Raw genomic sequence first — 18,591 nt, forward strand, 5'->3', positions numbered from 1 at the left:
CGCACCAGAAGGATTCACCAGAGTCGAGTGAATCACATTTTTTGGGAGATAAATTTGGTCAATTATAAAAAAATAAATAAACTCGTAAACATTTTCGTAAACACTCTAAACACAGTACAAAAATATTAATCCAAACTCAAACACCCAGCAGGGTAAACACAACCTTCTTACATAATGTTGGCCGTCATTTTATTTGCTAATCTAGGTTGAAAAACACACCGACAGCAACATTATGATTCAATATTTGATTTGATTTACATTTAAATTGTTTAATAATGCAGTAGTGCCGACAAAGGTTTTTTTTTATTTACACTATTGACTGTAAAATGATCTTTAATCGAATCTATAATCCTGGCCGCTAGGGTTTCTGATGTACAAAGTACTGTAGTTATTTAAAAAAAAATAATTTAAAACTATGAAAATGACCTCAGGAGCGACAGTATAATGTATAATGTTGTCGTCGTTTTCTTCTGCAGCTCCAGGGTGTAAGACTGTTAACTTTGGTGCAAAACAAATCATGTGTCTTTGATCATAATGTTAAATCCCTCTATTTGCCTTCCATCATGCTGGAGCTTGTTCAAACAGGTCCAGAAGCAGTGCAGTGACTCAGTCTAGTTCCTGGTCGTCAGACAGGAACTCAACAGGTAATCAAGTACCTGTGTCACATATCAAATATAAGCTTAAGAAAAAAAACAAAAACATTGGCAGAACTATACAAAGATGTACTTTAATTTAGACAGGTCAACACATCAAAAGAACATTAAACACACACACACACGCGTAGAGAAGGAAAAATATTGTGCACGTCCAAACGGGACTCGTAAACTTCACAACAATCAACTTGGTTTCAAGTCACATGACTGACGCCACCTTCCCATTGTCATTTTGACAAACTTTTGAAAACCTTTTTCGGACAAACGTCGCCCCCTGCGTCATTCAAATCATCGTTCTTTCGGTCGTCGTACCGTCTCAACTTATGAGTGTGACGTCATCGCTCTCAGGAACTCTGCAACGACAGTAACATGTAAAATGATCAAAACAAAAAAATGTTAGTAAGTTGTGAAGGAGGTTTTAAATGTCTAAATTGTTCGTTTTGATTCTAATCGAAAGATTAATAGAACAAATATTTATTTAAAAGTCATAGAAATAAATATGTCAAAAAACAAGCCGTTGCATTTTTGGAAAGTGGATATTTGTTTGTTTATGGTAAACAACAACATTTCCCTGGTAAAGGATTTAAAAACAACATTTATTTTTTTTAAATATTGTACTTAGCAGCAAATACCAAAGACCAAATCAGCATATATTGCAATATTTCTCAATTGTACATAAATACATTATAATAAGCCGTAAGGATTATTTAATTATTTTGAAACACAAAAGAGAAACGGTGTTCTCTCTTTCTCTAGAAAACATTTTACCTCCAGTTTCACCTTCTCAAAATAGTCATCCACCTGTTTTTCTGTCTGCTATCGGTTGTCTGGAACGTTTTTAAAAAAAAAAGCCGGTTTCATCGAAACAAGATGAACAACACAGTTATTATTCGTCAGTTTGATCACTTCATACGGATAGAAATCATAGAGACGTTTGAACAAGACGGACAAGAATCCACTAAGTACCAGTTAACGAGTGAATTTGCTGCAGTAATCGTGTCAAAAATGTAAACTGACGATTCTGACTCATCTAAGGACCATCACGGTGGATTCTTTGAGGATGAAATTTCATCCTAAATCCCCATTAAGGGCAGATGCTTAGGAGACTGATCTATATAGTGCTCAGGATGATGCCTTCATTTACCAGCAGTGCCTTCAATTACGGGATCTGAGAGGCCCTTAATGAAGCAGAGCTAACGATGAAAACAAGTCTTTGTAAATAACAAGTGACAAGTTCACGTTCAACTCCAGAGAGGAACCTACTGGCGCCTGTAGATGATCCCAGTCTGGAGGAGCATCTGCTTCCTAAAACACTCAGCTAATGAGTACGTGGTCGCTAATGGAGTTAAGACGAGGAGGAGACAAAGTGAAACATCTTCCAGATCCACAGAAGGAGAGCAGGAGATTCGATCAGGGGGGGAAAAAAAGAATGGAAACGATACTACAGACGTTGATAGATCTCACAGCCTCTTTGAACACGTGGAAGACACGGCGGAAGTAGAAGTTAGTGGGCATCCATGGGTTATACATAAGAGTCAGTTCATAATCAACCATATGAATATGATTTTGGTTCCCAATATTAGATGTTTGCCAAGTGTTAGCACTTTAAGTTTGTTGTAAAAGGAAGAATACCTCGGCCAGATGTATGCGAAACGATATATCAATTGAAATTATTTTTTATGTGTGCAAAAAGTAAACTAAAGCTTATTAAACTGTGCTGCGTTTACACAGTTAATACCTGAGCTAGTTTCGACCCGGAGGACATTTGAATCATTCCGATATGTTAATATACAAGATGTTTAGCATCTTTTTGAAACTTTCAACAACCGCTCAACTGGTCCAGTTCCAAGGTGTCATCATTACTATGTGCGATGAAGTAATACTTTGACAAAAACACTCAAAACTAAATGTCAACAATGACCTGGAGTTTGTAAAAAATAAAATAAAATGTTCAATATTGAAAGACATCTTTGTCGTTTTAAAGGTCTAGAGGAAATGATACTGTTGGTGGTTTTCCTGGCATTTAAAATAAAGTGGGTCAAAGCTACGGACTATCTTCTAAAACTTCAAAAGCAAGTCTATGACCTTCTTATCTGTGAGCGAGGTCAACGCTAATCTCAGACACACTGAAGAATTTCAGGAAAGACCTTTGGTTTACTAACCAGAGAACTCAGAATAACTGAGCTCTACTACACGATGGACCAAACCGGGCCAACAAAATCACTTTGAAGATGAATAATAGTTGATACTAAGTAGTATTTGGTCTGTAATTGAGTTCCCCGTTACCTGCAGGAAACACCAGACCACAGAACGATCATCTCAACATCATAAATAGATGCAAAACATAAAACAAAAGACCATCTTGAATGTCTGTGAAGGCACATTTCACAAGTGGAATGTGAGAAACCGTCGCCTGTTGTGGTTCTTTGGGTTCAGACACCATCATTGAAAACAGTTACGCAGGATGCAAATAACCGAGCGCAGTAAACAGATGCAAAGTTTTTTTTTTCTTGCATCAAAACACACACAAGCTGCAGAGAGTCGTCGAGTTATACTGCGCGACCGCAAACGCCGACCACCGCGTCTAATCTTACGACCAACGGAGAGGAAGCCAAACTGACTGCTTTTGCTTCACGGCTCGGGATCCACCGACTGAGAGCATTTGCTCACGGGCCTGTTTTTATTCTGGAGTCACTTCAGCGATGCTCGCCTGCAGGGTGGAGGGGAGCGACAACCTCAGCCTCTCTGTAATCAGCCATCACTGGGTGTGTCCGCCGAGCTGCCACCACTAATTTCATCGGCGACTGACCGCTGCGTGGCCAGAGCCAAACCACAGCGTGGAGGGAACTCCGAGGTATCGTGGAGCCGGTTGATGACAGAGATTCGATCGTAGGAAGCAAACGGGGGAAATAGGTAGATCATCAAGAGTATAATGTCTCAATGAAAATGTGTTTTTGTTGACGTGTCTTTAACCGTTTTCATGACCGGAGACGGAATATTGGGACTAAATCAGGGTTAAAATGACAATAGATCGCTTTCTTGTAACAGGGAGTCTCACAGAAAACCTATATTTATTTAAAGAAGCTTACCATAAGCAGGTTATCTAAGGAGGGCCTGGTCCGCCCCGTGGCCTCCTCCTTCTACAACATGTCGCAATGATTACCCAGGATGCCGCTCTGGAGAGGGCTGGGCAATATGGGACGGAAATGCTTTGACAATACATTTTTAATATCCGTCAATATAATATGTACAATTTATGGAATGAAATAAACAACATTTATATCTCCCAAAGATGTAAATTTAAATGTATTTCCTGGTAAATTTTTTTTAAGGATGACCGTACAGGCTAATCGAAGATAAACCCAAATTTAAATCCTGAATCGGATAAAGTTTTCCACTTCAAGAGATAAAAAAAAAAGATTTTAAGATGTGTTGGTCAATTCCAAATAATAATAAAAAATAAAAATCGTATTTACAATACGCATCAATATTTGATGTTATTTTACCATTAACTTGTTAAATAAAGCAGTAGCACAAGTTAGTATAAAAAATAATTTGTTAAACTTTCAAGTCCTTTCAAAAGAACCTTAGATATTTCAGGATATGGCTAAGAAATGTAAAGTCACCAGCTTTCTTCTTCTTCGTTGCCAGTTATCCATGATATCTAGGCACATTCTCCAAATCCTCACTCACTAAAGAGGCAGCAAACAGGCATGTTTGCACCATCAACCCTTTGGTTTCAGTCAGGGGGGCGGGGTCTCACATCAAGAGACACACAGGTCCATGTCAAGGCACTGTTTTGATGCAAGTCTCTAGATTAAGTCACAAGAAGAATTTCACTCTCAATTTTCCTCACTTTTGAACAAAATACTCTTTTACTTTGGAGCAGTAACAAATTCACAATCTTAGTTTGGCACCATTTTAAGAACCACACAGTTACAGGTGAGTCTGGCTAACAAATGGTGTCATTAGTTTACCTTTGACAGCAGGTGAAAACTGAGTATTTGGTCCTGAGACTCCCCAAGCTGATCCCCTCCAATTCCGAGCTGTCTTTCTGCTCTTTGAGGAACTTTTGTAGATCCGTTTGAGGAAAGCCATTCTTTTGGTAATTCTGTTGGTTTAAAAACAGAAAAAAAAAATATTAGCACGTATGAGAGTTCATCATGTCAAATGTTTCAAGATTAAAAAAAAAAACTACATTCATGCATGAAACCACATGCACTGACTTGCATAGCAAATGTCAGGAAACAGCAAAGGAAGAAGAGAAACAATGGAAGTATCACAAGTGCAGAGGCAGACCAGCAACACAAGACCAACAACAAGACGAACAAGCATATCAACATCACCAGCAGCAGAAAAACAGGAAATCGTGTCACTGCATCAAAGGAACTGCTCCAAGTTTGCGGAATAAAGACAGTTTCTTAGATTAGACAAATACTTTCATATAAAAAAATTAAAATGCATACAATCCTTAAGAAGGAAATCAAACTCTGTACTAAAAATACTAATTCCTGTGGAAAAAAACCCAAAAGATACTGCATTTAATCTGAATAAAGAATAATTTATTGGCTTTGGAGTCTGATCATCCTGGATACTTGTTTGGATGTTGTTGCTCCTCTGACTTTTACTGCGTTTCCAGCTTACTAAAAATAAGCCTCGCAGCATTTTGTCTCGTGATGTGTGATGTTTTTAAGTCATTAACAGACGCACTTGATTTCAAACACGGTTCCAACACAAGTGCAGACTAGACAGGATGCCTAGTGTGACCCCAAGCATCTCACTGGCCCAGGCTTCCTTCCTCCACCTCTCCTGGCTTCTGTTCTATTGTTTGGTTGAGTTATTAACTGCTGCTGCTAATATCTGTCTCCAGACTGAGGCGAGTTTATATGTTAGATACATGCTCTGAAAAATGAAAACTCTGGGGAATGAAGAAGGAACTTTGTGATGAAGGAGTTGACACTTAAATGAAGATCAGAATACGTATCCCTCCTGCTATTGTTTATGCTTCTATTGTTCCATTTCCTGTTGCTACCATTTTGCGGGCTTATTCTCACCACTTGTCTCCGGTGCTTCTCCAATCTTTTTTTTTTTTTTTTTAAGTCTAGCAGGAAGCAGGCCATAAGGACGTTACAGAATTAGTACGACATAAATGTATAGCTTCCCTTTTAGGATAAACGCACCTCGTTGAATTTAGTTTTATTGTCATCCAGCCGACCAAACTGCTGAGCACATGATCTAGGACCCAACCAGGAAAACTGGTCTTGTCAGGATGTTGTTATGGATTTATTATACCATCTGGCCTGAATTATTGTATATATATATTTTTTTTTTTTTTTTGATCGTATAAGAGGGAAACAAATGTGAAAAAAATGTTTGTTGTTTTATAATTTCATCAATATAAAATACATTGGCAATAGAAATATTATATACAAGTTATTTTTTTAACTTTTAACAAATGTCTTGCCACATCATGTTGTTGTCATTTTAATGATATCAAAAAATATAAAGGTAAATAAAACAGCTTTTAAGCTTTTGTTCTTAATATATATATATATATATATACATTTATATTTAAAATATAATAATAATTATCTGATTTGTAATTGTTATATTTCGAAAATTACCAAGAGTTTACCCTATTTAAGTGAATTAAATTCCTAATGATCCTATAGATTAGATTTCCTTTATTATTTACACAAGGGGCAATTTGAGAACAATATATAAAACAATAAGTTAGGCTTTTTATCTTTTTTTTTTATTTAACATGTAAAACTACAATATCAAGTTGGGTCTTTTGGGAAAATTGATTGCCTTTTATTTATCTTATACCTGTATTGTTATATGATCCTTAAAACCGTCTCCGAATGCAAACTTTTTTTTTTTTTCCCCCACACATGGATCTTTTGAATTATGAGTAGTTATTGTCTGATGAAGCTTCATGAAACAATGTCATGTTGTTTAGAGGTCAGTAGGTGGCGCCAGCCGTTTTAAAATGATGTGAAGTTTCATTATAACAGTTGTTCAAAACAAAAGGAAAATAGTGAAGAGACCGCCATCTAGTGGACTCTGAAAATAATGACACCGCTTCATGAAGCTTCATCAAACCATCAGTAGTATTTAGTTCTCATCACCCACCTTGATGGTCTCATAGGAGTCAGTGATGAGGGCGATGAAGAGCGACAGCACCATGTAGATGAAGAGCGAGATGAAGGAGTAGAGATAAGCTCGACTGAACAGCCAGACCAGAATGTTCTTGTCCTTCAGCTGAGCGAAGGTGGTGAACATGTCGTCGCCGTTCAGGAGCGAAAACAGACACTCGGCCACACGACTCAGACCCTCGAACTGGAGAGAGAAACAAAAGTTGTCATCAGTAGGAGACGTCGTTTGTGTGGTTCTACTCGTGTTTAGTTCTACGGTGTGTTCAGTTGTGGTGCACAGAACATGGTTGCACTCGGGGAGATGCAACATTGAGGACGTGAGGGATGGCAAGCGCAGCGACATCCTCTGTTTACTCCTTCGGTAAATACAGAATCCAGTGAAAATACTCCAACAGACATGTGTATATCTCGACAACATCTCAGTTGTGTACAGCATTACGACTCTAGGGAAATAAAACTTGTTTGGATCTCATCTCCAGGCACTTCCACCGCCATTAAACCGCATCTGTTAACAATAATTGTTTTATACTTCTGTTCAAATTTCTTTTGAAAAATCGGTCGCGGTGGTTTAACCATGAACACATTAGTGGACTCAAGCTTGGAAATTCGTGTCAGTAATAAAATCTTCTCTGGAGTTCATGAGCAGCATATCTCAGTCTCACATCTGTTTCTGTGAACTTGTTTTGACGCCTCCTGTGTGTAGGACTTGTCTAAATAATTTACATCTAGAGGTCGAGGATAACCAAACACGCTTGTCAAAGTCTCTGGTAGTTTCGATCTGTACAGTGGCATCTCCAGATGTTGCAAATTTAATTCTATGATTATTTTTTTTGTAAATTATTTTGGCAACCAACTGACTGAAAATGCACCATTATTTAAAGTTATAATCACCTACACACAGTTGACACAGTCTTACGTATTCTATTCTATTCCATAGCCAGTAGTAAACTGTTATAAAAGAAGAAAACATATTTCCATATTTCTAGTGACTTAGGGGTGAATAGGATCAGACTATTCATGGTGGCCATCCAGTTCTAGTTTAACTCCGAACAAGACCACCTATAATACTTTTCACTGTTTTAATATAAAGACAAAATAAGATTGTTGTTTTTTTTTCAAGTCTAAAATTAGCCATTGTTACAATAGAGTCGGACTGCCTGTGAATAAGAGTAATCTTAAAACTTTTTACTTTTCGATAAAGCCAATAGTTAGGACTGACTTGGGCTCTGAACCAACCCTTTTTGTTTTTTCATAGCTGCTATAGTCTTAGATTGTTGGGGGAGTTTAAGACACTGAGCTCTCTCTGTATATCCTTCTCTTTTTGCATTCATCACCTGTGCCCATCCACCCTCCCAGCAGGTCGCAGCAGGAGGCCGTCAAGTCTGGTTTTACTCAAGGTTTCTGCCTTCTAAAAGGAAGTTTTTCCTCGCCACGCTGTGATTCATTCATTGTTAAGTTGCTGAGATCCGTTTTACTTTTCTCCCCTATAGTCTTGCTTAAACTGCAAAGTTTCTTGAGATAACTTTATGATAAGACACTTTAAATAAAATTAAATAACATTGAATTGAGTTGTCTTGGCCACTGCCTTGTTACGAGTTAAAGAAGTCTGGTCCTTTGCCTGGTGGAGTTTGACAACCCTGTTCTATTAGGACCTGTCACTCAGTAGTCATCATCAGAAGCGTTTAAGAAACCAGGAGTCATCACAACTCATCTTTAGCATCGATGATAGGTCTAAGCTAACCATTATAATTCATTGCATTTTGTCTGGAACATTTTTTTTTTCAAACATAACAAAGGTCCAGAAAGAAACCACAGAGAATGAATATCCTTAAGTTAAATAAAAGATGTACATTGCACACACGTTTAAATAAAATACACCAGGCCATCATCAACATTTTTGCCTAATAAAAAGGTATAAACTCAAACATTGAGGTGCATTGTTTAGTCTATTGAAATCTGTTTATCCTGTTCTTACTAAATACATTATTTTCCAATTTGAAGCAGGCTAGTAGTTGTTTATGATAATTTGGGCTACGTTGTATATTGTTATTCTATATGACGTCGAAGTCGCGCAAAATGTTTCGCCGGGTAGACAAATACTGACATCTAGCGGAGGTTATCGAAGTTACACTTTGGTGATTCAAAGAGAAAATGATTGTTTAGTTTAAGATGATCTGGTGAAGAGATTCCTTACCTTCTCATGGTAGGGTCCCAGTACAATCCAGCCACAGAAGGTGTACCCGAGGTAGATCATGCCGGCACAGCAGCAGAAGCGCAGCACTTTAGGAAAAGCTGCTTTCATGGTTAAAATCAACACCTGGAAAGAAACATTCAATGCATTTATTTCATTAGAAACTACATGCGTTTCTTTTTGCAATGGCACATGAGGTATATTTCCATCCTTGTGTCAAGTTTTGACATGTTTTATAATCATCAGCTCAGATTTTTGACACTGCAGTGAAAGTATAATGAAACAAATATTGTCTACAACGTCATTCAAAGGCAGTTTATCAATGCAAGTCATCAGAAATGGCTGAGTTACCTTCCAAAGATCTCATGTTATAGAAAAGTGTCATTGCACCTAAATCCTACGTTGCCTGAACTTTGATGGACAATACTTGCATATTTCCATTATCTTAATCTCACAAACTTCTCACATCATCTCTGACCTACAGCACATCTCGTGGTTTTGCTGTACAAAACCACGAGTCAACTGTCAAATATGCTCAAAAGATCTTCTCAGATGAGACAAACCATGGACCATGACATACAACTAAATGAATCCTGACATTATAGTGCCATCTAGTGGCCTTTCAAAATGAAGACACTGTAACGTGATTCTTCTCTACACACCCGTTTTATGGGGGCTCATCAACCCATCACCACTTGTTTGATTGACATCCATCAGGCTGACTTTGACTTGCTTTTCTTAATGTGCTGCAACAGTGAACATGGTTACTCACGTTGTATTTCTGGAAGTAGCCCAGATACCTGATGACTTCCACCCACACCAGTAACGTGGCTGTTCCCAGGAAGATGCTGCACACGTCGTAACTGGTGAGACTCTGGGACAAGAAGACAAATTCTAATTATTACAGTGTCCAATTTTAAAGTTTAAAGCAGAATTTCGAGACATTTAAAAAATATTAAATAATGGTAAAAAAAAATTAAAAAAAGACCCAATATGAGCTTTTTTTTTCTTGTAAACAACTGAACCTTTTAAAAATAAACTTAACTAAACTATACTGACAGTTGCAGTACTGAAGTTTAATGGAATTGCAATAACACTCTTCTAACACTGGGGGGAGCCAGAAACAAATGGGTTTACTGTGATCTAATCCAGTGGTTCCCCCACCTCTGGTCTAGGAACTGTAACCGGTCCACGAGGTATTTGTTACAGAAAAATAGAAACTTCTTTTGATTATTACTGTCCGAGTCTGACTCACGTCTACAAAAAATAAACCCGTCTACTGGTGTAAATGAGTGAAACCCAAACTCTACCTGATTTATTTTTTACAGTTTTGATCTAAAGGTCGTTCAGTCAATATAATGCCGTCAATAAACCGCTCTGCCGTGCAAAGAAGGTTGTAATCCAAAGTTGACTAAAAGTCTGTAAGAACATTAAGTGGCTGTAAAACTACAAATAAATGTACCTTTGATTGAATCTCCATCTTGAGAATGGATCCAATGATGGCCAAGACGTCGCTGACGATGACCAGAATGTACCAGCCGTTGAAGAACTCGCCGCGGTCCGTCTCGCACACTTCGCTGCTGTAACTCTCGTGTAGGAACCAGGAGAATCTCTACAAACAACATCCATACAAATAGTAATGTTTAATGAATGGCAATTATACTTGGTTACAAGTTGGTTTAAAGAAGTTTAATGACAACCCCTGGTGGCAAGTTGTGGTAATGACGCTGTTAAATACAATTATAAAATGTGGTTTGAATGACGCAGGGAATAATACCGTTGCCTCATTCGAGTATAACCCTATGAAGATTGTATCATGAAAATGTCATAACATTTTAAATAACTTCAGTGGAGATGACATTGAAAACATTCAAATGAAGGCGCGACACTGACCCGCAGCAGCCTGACAGCCAGGATGATGGAGCGAGTGCACAGCACGGCCGACGTGAGGCAGATCAGGATGACGAAGGCGTCAAACACCAGCAGGTAGTGGGTATTTTTCTGGGCTGCGGAGATAAAAGTGTGTGTCGGATAAAGATAGAAGTGGTTCACGGCAGTCGTTGACCAACTTTTCTCTGATAAGGTCAAAACTGAAAACGCCTTTGTACGTTTTAATGAATCCTGCTGTGCTCGTAGTACAAGTACAAGTTCAAGTACAGTTGAAAAACTATCTCAAATATTTTCAGTAAACCATCAATACGACAGGTGTGGTAAACCTTGCCACTGATGATTTAGTTAATGTTTTTTTTGCTCACAATGTCAATAAAGCAATTTTAAACATGTGTTTAAGTCAATATAAATGTGTCTAAATCACTCTGTCCCTGAAGAGCCAAAAACAAACTGGTTTAAAAAAATGTTTTAATTATGCATCTTGTAACAACTTAATAAGAATGAAATATACTTTTTATAAATAAAAATAAATAGACTTATTTGATGCTTGTATTGGGAAATGTTCAGAAGTAGATTCAACTTTATTTATTGATACTACAGTCGATTTATTACAAGGTGATAAAAGAGTGCATTTTCTAACTTGTATTTATTGATATAACCTTTTTAAAATGTTTAATTATAACAGGTTTAACTATTATTTTAAGCAAATTTACTTGAGCAGACCATCTTGTAGGTTGACAACCAGAACAAAAAAACAAACTAAAGCAGACTTACTTTTTTATACTTCTTCTCCCTTTATTAATTAATTTTTTAATTATTTAATTACACACATTTTAAGGGAGCTCAATATTAAACAGTTCTTACCGCTGCCAGATATCTTCCAGTCTCGACAGGCGCTGCTCTCAGAATCTATATCCAGGGTTATTTTCACTTTCCCGCTGTGACACTTGTTGTCAAACGTAATCTGGAGTTTAAAAAAAACAACTTAAATACAGAGTTTATAAAACAAGAAGTTTTGATTGAATGATTAAAATAATTAGAACATGTTCTTATACAAGGCAATTGTTTAATGGTAGGGTGTGAACGGATGTCAAATTAAAGTCGTTACATCCACTTGAATCCATCAACAATCAAGCGTACCGTGACAAAGAAGGTGTAGCAGTCCGGCAACTCCCTCGTCCGAACCGTCTGCAGGTTGATGCCCTTCAACTGAAACGACAGCTCCATGTCCACCAACCTGGAATAAAAATTAAAAAAAGTATGTCAGTGTTAAGTTGTAAAGTATTTTCTGGAATGTTTTACCTGTAGAAATCCAGTTCAAAAAAGGAAGCATTGGTACTTTTCCAGCTGCTTACTGTTTTTGGATCATGGGTCACACAAACTGAAATAAAAATAAAAATGTTTTACATAATTATATCACATGTTTTAAACACCTACTGTATCTTCTTGTTGCCAAAGTATTTATTTGAATCACATTCAAACTATTCGCAAGATTCTTTCTTCAAATCCAGTTTTCTTTAAGTAGTTAAAAATGTAATTGGATGCGACACGGAGAAAGAAATGGGACAAAATGTTTACGCCAAACAATCTTGTTTTAAAGAAATGTTTATGAAAATCTGGTCATCGATAAAAAACATTATCACAGAAAACGCTAAACAGTTTTACTAGAAATACCCAACATAAGAAGATAAAAAATTTTAATGATGGGAATCATTCACATTAAATTGGAATAAATAAATGTATTAAATAATAACAATGACACACAACATATCAAACAACCTTTGAGCTGTATCCAATATAAAAGACTTGCCGGTAATAAAGACACATCACACTCTTAAAGAAAGACTATCACTGTATATTAGGTAAATTAGGTAAATGTAGATTAATTAAAAAGTAACCTATTGTTTCATTATTTTATCATGTAATGCCACCAAAGATAATTCCTATGTTGCGTTTACAACACTGTCAATAAAAGTCTCTAATAAGGGATTTCAATCACACCAACAACTCAGCAGGAATCTCAAGAGAATCAATATAATTTGCGTTCACATTAGCAAATTTATATCATGCCAGGAACTACAATTTATAACATATTAACAATATATTGGTCAAATGTTTCTCCTAAATGTCAACATTTTAGTAAAATTATTAACATAAAAATGGCTGAATACATGTCTACCGCTCTGAATTTGCTTCTTGAGAGATAATTGGTTCTTAAGATACTCAACCCTTGTGTCATCTGCGGGTCAAGGTGACCCAAAGGCCAGAAAACAAACGTTTTTGTGGTATCCCTTGTGTTCCCGTTTTGTTTAAGGTGAACAACCTCCACCGCTGCATATTTATTTATAGAAACCAGGGAGGTCGCTCACCTTGACCCAGAGACAACACAAGGTATACCACAACCACATTTGTTCTCGGGCCTCCGGGTCGCTTTGACCCAGAGACAACACAAGGTATACTACAACCACATTTGTTCTCGGGCCTCCGGGTCACTTTGACCCAGAGACTACACAATGGATACCACAAACACATTGGTTATCATTTGTTGTTGTTAAAAATTCAATGTCAATATTTTGTCTAATTATTAACATAAAATGACTCAATAAAATGAGGTTCTTAAGATACGTAAGGGAGTTTCAGGGCTGATTTGTAGATGAGCAATAGTTTTATTTAGAATTTTATTATGAATAAAACATTTGAAAAACAATACAGTAAAGTTCATATTAGATCAGTGTCGACGATTTCTGCAAGTGTCATCAAACAATACTTATACCAAAGACTCTCTTAAAGCCAAAAGAAGATGTTATTGACACTTACAAGCCGAGGATCCCAAAATAAAACCTTGACGGAAATTTTGACGAGAGTTTATGCTGAAAGTGTTTGTCCTTAATTACCCACAAAAAGAAGGTTCATCAAGTGCATCAAACGGATGCTTCGGGTCTATTTGAAGAGGATAACCGGTTTGTTCGCCGTCATCGCACACGTTCGTGGCAGAAGAAGACTTTATTTACCCGTTTCCAACTGAGCGTCGATGTCGTAAGCTTCATCCGACGGCGCCAGAGTTCCCTTCCTGTACTGCTCCTTACAGATGCGCAGAGGTAGCAGGCGGCCATCCTCGTCTTCGGCGTAACTGATGGGCGCGACGGAGAGTTGACCCAGCTGGCAGTACTGTAGGCGTTCAGTCCGGTAACGTGTTAATAATAGTTGACAACAGATTCAAATGATCTTCATCTTCATGTTTAGAATGTGATACTGAGCCGGCAGCAGGACTCGCCTGATCCAGGGCGTAGAACAGACTGTCGTAGACGTCTTGTTGGGTGTAGACGGCGATGCAGTAGTCGTCCTCGTCCACGCCGCTGTATCCCTTTAAGAAGAGGTTTTTGAGCGTCATGGTGTTCTCCTCTTTGTACGACACCACCAGCTGGTTGTTGAGTCCAAACAGGACCAGCTACGGAGGAAAGACTCGGTTTAGTTTTCTCACAGGTATTACATGAGACAGTAGGTTCATCGTGAAACACTTGACGGTGAACATCGATCCTTCTTTGTCCTTTCTTTCATTTCATTTTGTAATCGTGTTTTAATGTCCTACAAAACAAGGAAGGTAAGTAAGTAAGTAATATTTATTTGTAAAGCGTCTTTCTAGACCAGGGTCACACAGCGCTTGAACAAATCAAAAGCAATACACAGTTTAAAATACCTATAAATAAAAAACTCTAAAAGGTCAAGTCAACATAGAGATAAACACAGGAGTCCCAGAAAATCAGGGAAAAGCTGGCAAAAATAAGTATTTCTTAAGATGTTTCTTGAAGGAGTTAGTAGATCATCAAACACAGAGGAAGAGGGAGATCGTTCCAAAGCTTAGGAGCAACAGTCTGGAAGGATTTCTCTCCTCTGGTCCAGAAGCGTGTTCAGGAACCATCAGTAGATTCTGATCCACAGACTTCAGAGCCCGAGCTGGGGTGTAAGGCTGGATCAGATCACTGATGTAAGGAGGAGTCTGACCATGAATAGATCTGGATCACAATTTTTAAATTGATCCTGAAAGAAACTGGCTGCCAGTAAAGCGTTTAAAGGATCGGAGAAATGGGAGTTCTTCTACGAGAGCGGGTCAGAATTCTCGCTGCAGTTTTTGGTATGAACTGCAGTCGAGAAGGTAGTAGATTATGACTAAACACATGACATTTTGAAATTAAATCTAGAAGGTAATATGCTTCGGCCAAGCAGAACTTGCTGCTCCTGAACTGTACTAAAGTAACACTTTTGTTTAGTCTTGTTCAAGGTCCTGTCGAACTGATATGGCTTCACTTTGGCAGGTATCAGCGCCAAAGCAGTGACTCTCATGTTCTGGAGACACAATAAAACTCTAAAGATACTTCTTGCTCTTGACCTTCAGTTTCAACTATATAACTATATAGTCTCTCTTTGTTTCTCCAGAATTGCTGCCTGGTCCCTGTGGTGCTGCTGAGGTGAAAACTCTTCCGCTTGTTCAGGGTCGGGTCGCGGGGGCAGCAGACTTCCCTCTAGCTTCACCATCCTGCTCTACACAGGATGATGGTTCGGGACCTCTCTTGACAGAAGGTGGTATCCCAGAATGCCTTGTGCTTTAGGACTGAAATCAATGGCAATGGAAATATGGCGATACGAAACGTATCACAATAAAGGGGCAAAGACACAAATGTATGGCGAAATATTGTGATACTGTAGAAACTATATATTTGTAGTATTGTCGAGTACTTGACTTGCATAATTTACAGACAACATGACTTTTGACGAAGTTGTAACTGCTTTCATTTGTTTTAAAAAATATATATATATATTTCCAAATAATAGCTTTAAAAGCTGCTGGAGCTGACTGTATCCTCTCGTCCTCAGTTATCCCTAGTATTTTATGGCTACTTTAGCTGCTGAGTAATGCGATAACTTCTTAATATAGAGGAAACAAAAAGGGTAAAAATAAAGATTTTTATAAAAAAAACGTATGTACAGGACAGAAATTCTAGAGTTTTTGTGATGTTTGTAGGATTTATTTTATATAGATATATATACACTACTTGAGTAATAAAATTCAACCAAATACCGTCTTCAAAATTTAAACAAAACATGCGTTTAATGATAAATAAGTAACAGTTTGGCATGTTTATTTAGACAGTTTGAAAGTAATCCAAAAGTTAAACGTTTTTCCTTTTCTTACCACTTAAGCACATCTTAAACAAGGAAAAACAAACACACAACGACGAGAGTAAATACCCTAAAAGTCTTCAAACACTAGTTTCTCAGAAGTATGGTGAACTAACCAAACAAACCACTGGAGGAAGAGAAAAGAAAACGAACTGTACTTCAACAGGAAATACAAACAGAAAATCTACATAAGTCAATTCTAAATGACTTTTTTTTCCAACTGCATGAATGATTAAGCGCGACAAAAAAAAAAGGCGAAAGCACATGATCGGTTGGTTGAATCAAAGAGTCGAGCTCATGATTTTGGCATCAAAGTTCAGAAGTTGTATCTACAGTTGTATTTTCACCTGCAGTCTTTTATTGGTCTATTAAATACTCTCTTAGTCTCTCTAGTTTGAAGAGTGATGGGACCTGTTTATGTGAAATAAAAAGACACATTTGAACATTTTAAGTCTACCTTAATGTTACAGCATCATAACACTGGGAAATATATATCAATAAAACGTTCTTTTTTTTTCTGCTTATCCTAGGTTGGGTCAAGGAGGCAGCAGATGGACTAAAGAGACCCAAACTCACTTTGTCTGAGCTTTTACATTATTTCGATATAATCATAATGCTCAATAAAGAGACTTTCAGAGGGTTCGTCGAGGCATAATTAAATAAATTCACAATGTATAGCACAGAAAAGGAAGATAATCCACCTCCAACTGTGGGTTGCAAATCATATACTTTCAGTTGGTGTGTGAGGGGCCACTTGTCTTAGATGTTTAGTGATTTAAAGCCTGAAGAAAGTTGTACCAGAAACATTAATTCACCAGATAGAATTCTGACCCGCTCTACTAGGAGAACTCACATTTCCCCGAACCTTAAAACTCTTCACTGGCTTCCAGTTTCTTTCCGGATCAACTTTAAAATTCTGGTTCTTACTTTCAGATCTATTCATGGTCACACTCCTCCTTACATCACTGATCTGATCCAGCCTTACACCCCAGCTCGGGCTCTGAGGTCTGTGGATCAGAATCTACTGATGGTTCCTGAACACGCTTCAGGACCAGAGGAGAGAAATCCTTCCAGGCTGTTGCTCCTAAGCTTTGGAACCATCTTCTTCTCTCTTTGCGCTTGATGGAGTCTACTGACTCCTTTAAGAAAAATCTTAAGATGTTTTTATTTGTTCAGGCTTTTCCTTGATTTTCTGGAACTCCTGTTGTGTTATCAGTTTTATCTTGCCCTTTAAAGTATATACTTTATTGACTATAGTTTTGATTGTTTAAGCGCTTTGTGACCCTGGTCTGGAAAAGCGCTGTACAAATAAAAACTTACTTACTTACAAACAAACGTTCATCTGCCGACAATAATCGCAGACAAACATGTCAACAAACAGCCTTTTGAAGCGTAGCAGCTTTGATAAACTTTTGTGTCGTCCATACTTGTGTGGTGATCATGATGATTTTCAGGATCTGCACCACCAGCTTCCAGGGAAAGTGCCTCCTGGCTCGGTACTTCTCACACGGGCTCATGAAGTAGAACCTCAGGTCGTCCCTGAGCCTCTCCTCCATGATCACATCTTGAGAAGATGTCGAGCTGTAACAATAACAAAGATAAATAAATGAAAAAAAAGGGAGGAGTGGGGGATTTCCTCATGAAAAACAGCTGCTTCTACATAATTTAGGAGACATTTGGGAGGAGAAAACACAGAAGTGAAAGTGTCAAAAAGGCAATTTCTTCATTATATTGTATGAAGCAATAGTTGTGATTTGCAAAACAGGAAGAGGTTTAGGTAAAGATCTTCATTCCTGCTGCTAGTTTTCATGTAAAGTTAGACCGTTTTCTTCACAAATGCAAAGACGTTCCCTAAAGTCAACAGTTGTTTTCTTCTTCTATATATTATATAAACTAAATTAAGACTAAATTACTTCATAATAACCTGTATTAAATCCAGGGTAAATGTTTGACTCATATGGATAAACACGGTTATATACAATGTTTACACAAAAACTAAGCGACACTGGGGAGTTCAAAGTTCATACATTTAGTCACAACCCTCGCGGGAACTAAGACACACTTTATTCAATGAATGTTTCTTACCTTTCTGAATGACTTCTGTCCAGATATCGCACCAGTAATTCCATGTTGATAAGAACACGTGGAGAGACGTGTTGACAGGACCTGAAGATCCACCAGCTGATTCTGACTAGAGGACCCACGCGCGCCTCCGCAGACCAATCAGGAAGTGGCAGCGAACCTTCCACTCCCTGGCCACTAGGAGTCGCTGTTGTTGTTCCCTGTTTATTCTTGACAAAAATCGACTAAATGCTCGAATTAAATAAATAAAAAACGAATAAAATAATCCAAATCATTATTTTGTATATAAATGTTTTAGATGAAGAAGTAAAAAACAATAATTTCACTTATTTATTTTGCTGGACCCACGCTTTATTTTTCTAGCAGATACATACAGAATATAAAGTAAGTAAGTAAGTAAGTCATTTGTATTATATAGCCCTTTTTTTTAGACCAGTGT

The 18,591-nt window shown here is 37.6% G+C and overlaps 1 protein-coding gene across 1 annotated transcript; it reads right to left on the bottom strand.

The window, feature by feature from the left end:
• Positions 1–711: 711 nt before the first annotated feature.
• mcoln2 (mucolipin TRP cation channel 2) lies at positions 712–18,279 on the bottom strand. The gene is made up of 14 exons (XM_087783612.1): positions 18,156–18,279; positions 17,498–17,651; positions 14,167–14,340; positions 13,904–14,060; positions 12,195–12,273; positions 12,033–12,129; positions 11,757–11,856; positions 10,896–11,008; positions 10,465–10,614; positions 9,775–9,876; positions 9,006–9,128; positions 6,789–6,995; positions 4,631–4,764; positions 712–1,006 (listed from the first exon to the last, which is right to left on the bottom strand). The coding sequence occupies exons 1-14, from the start codon at positions 18,197–18,199 to the stop codon at positions 970–972; spliced, it is 1,671 nt and encodes a 556-aa protein (XP_087639738.1). The 5' UTR covers positions 18,200–18,279; the 3' UTR covers positions 712–969.
• Between the last annotated feature and the right edge of the window lie 312 nt (positions 18,280–18,591).

This window comes from Callionymus lyra, chromosome 2 (assembly GCF_982586985.1).
Source record: "Callionymus lyra chromosome 2, fCalLyr1.hap1.1, whole genome shotgun sequence".
Lineage (NCBI taxonomy): Eukaryota > Metazoa > Chordata > Actinopteri > Syngnathiformes > Callionymidae > Callionymus > Callionymus lyra.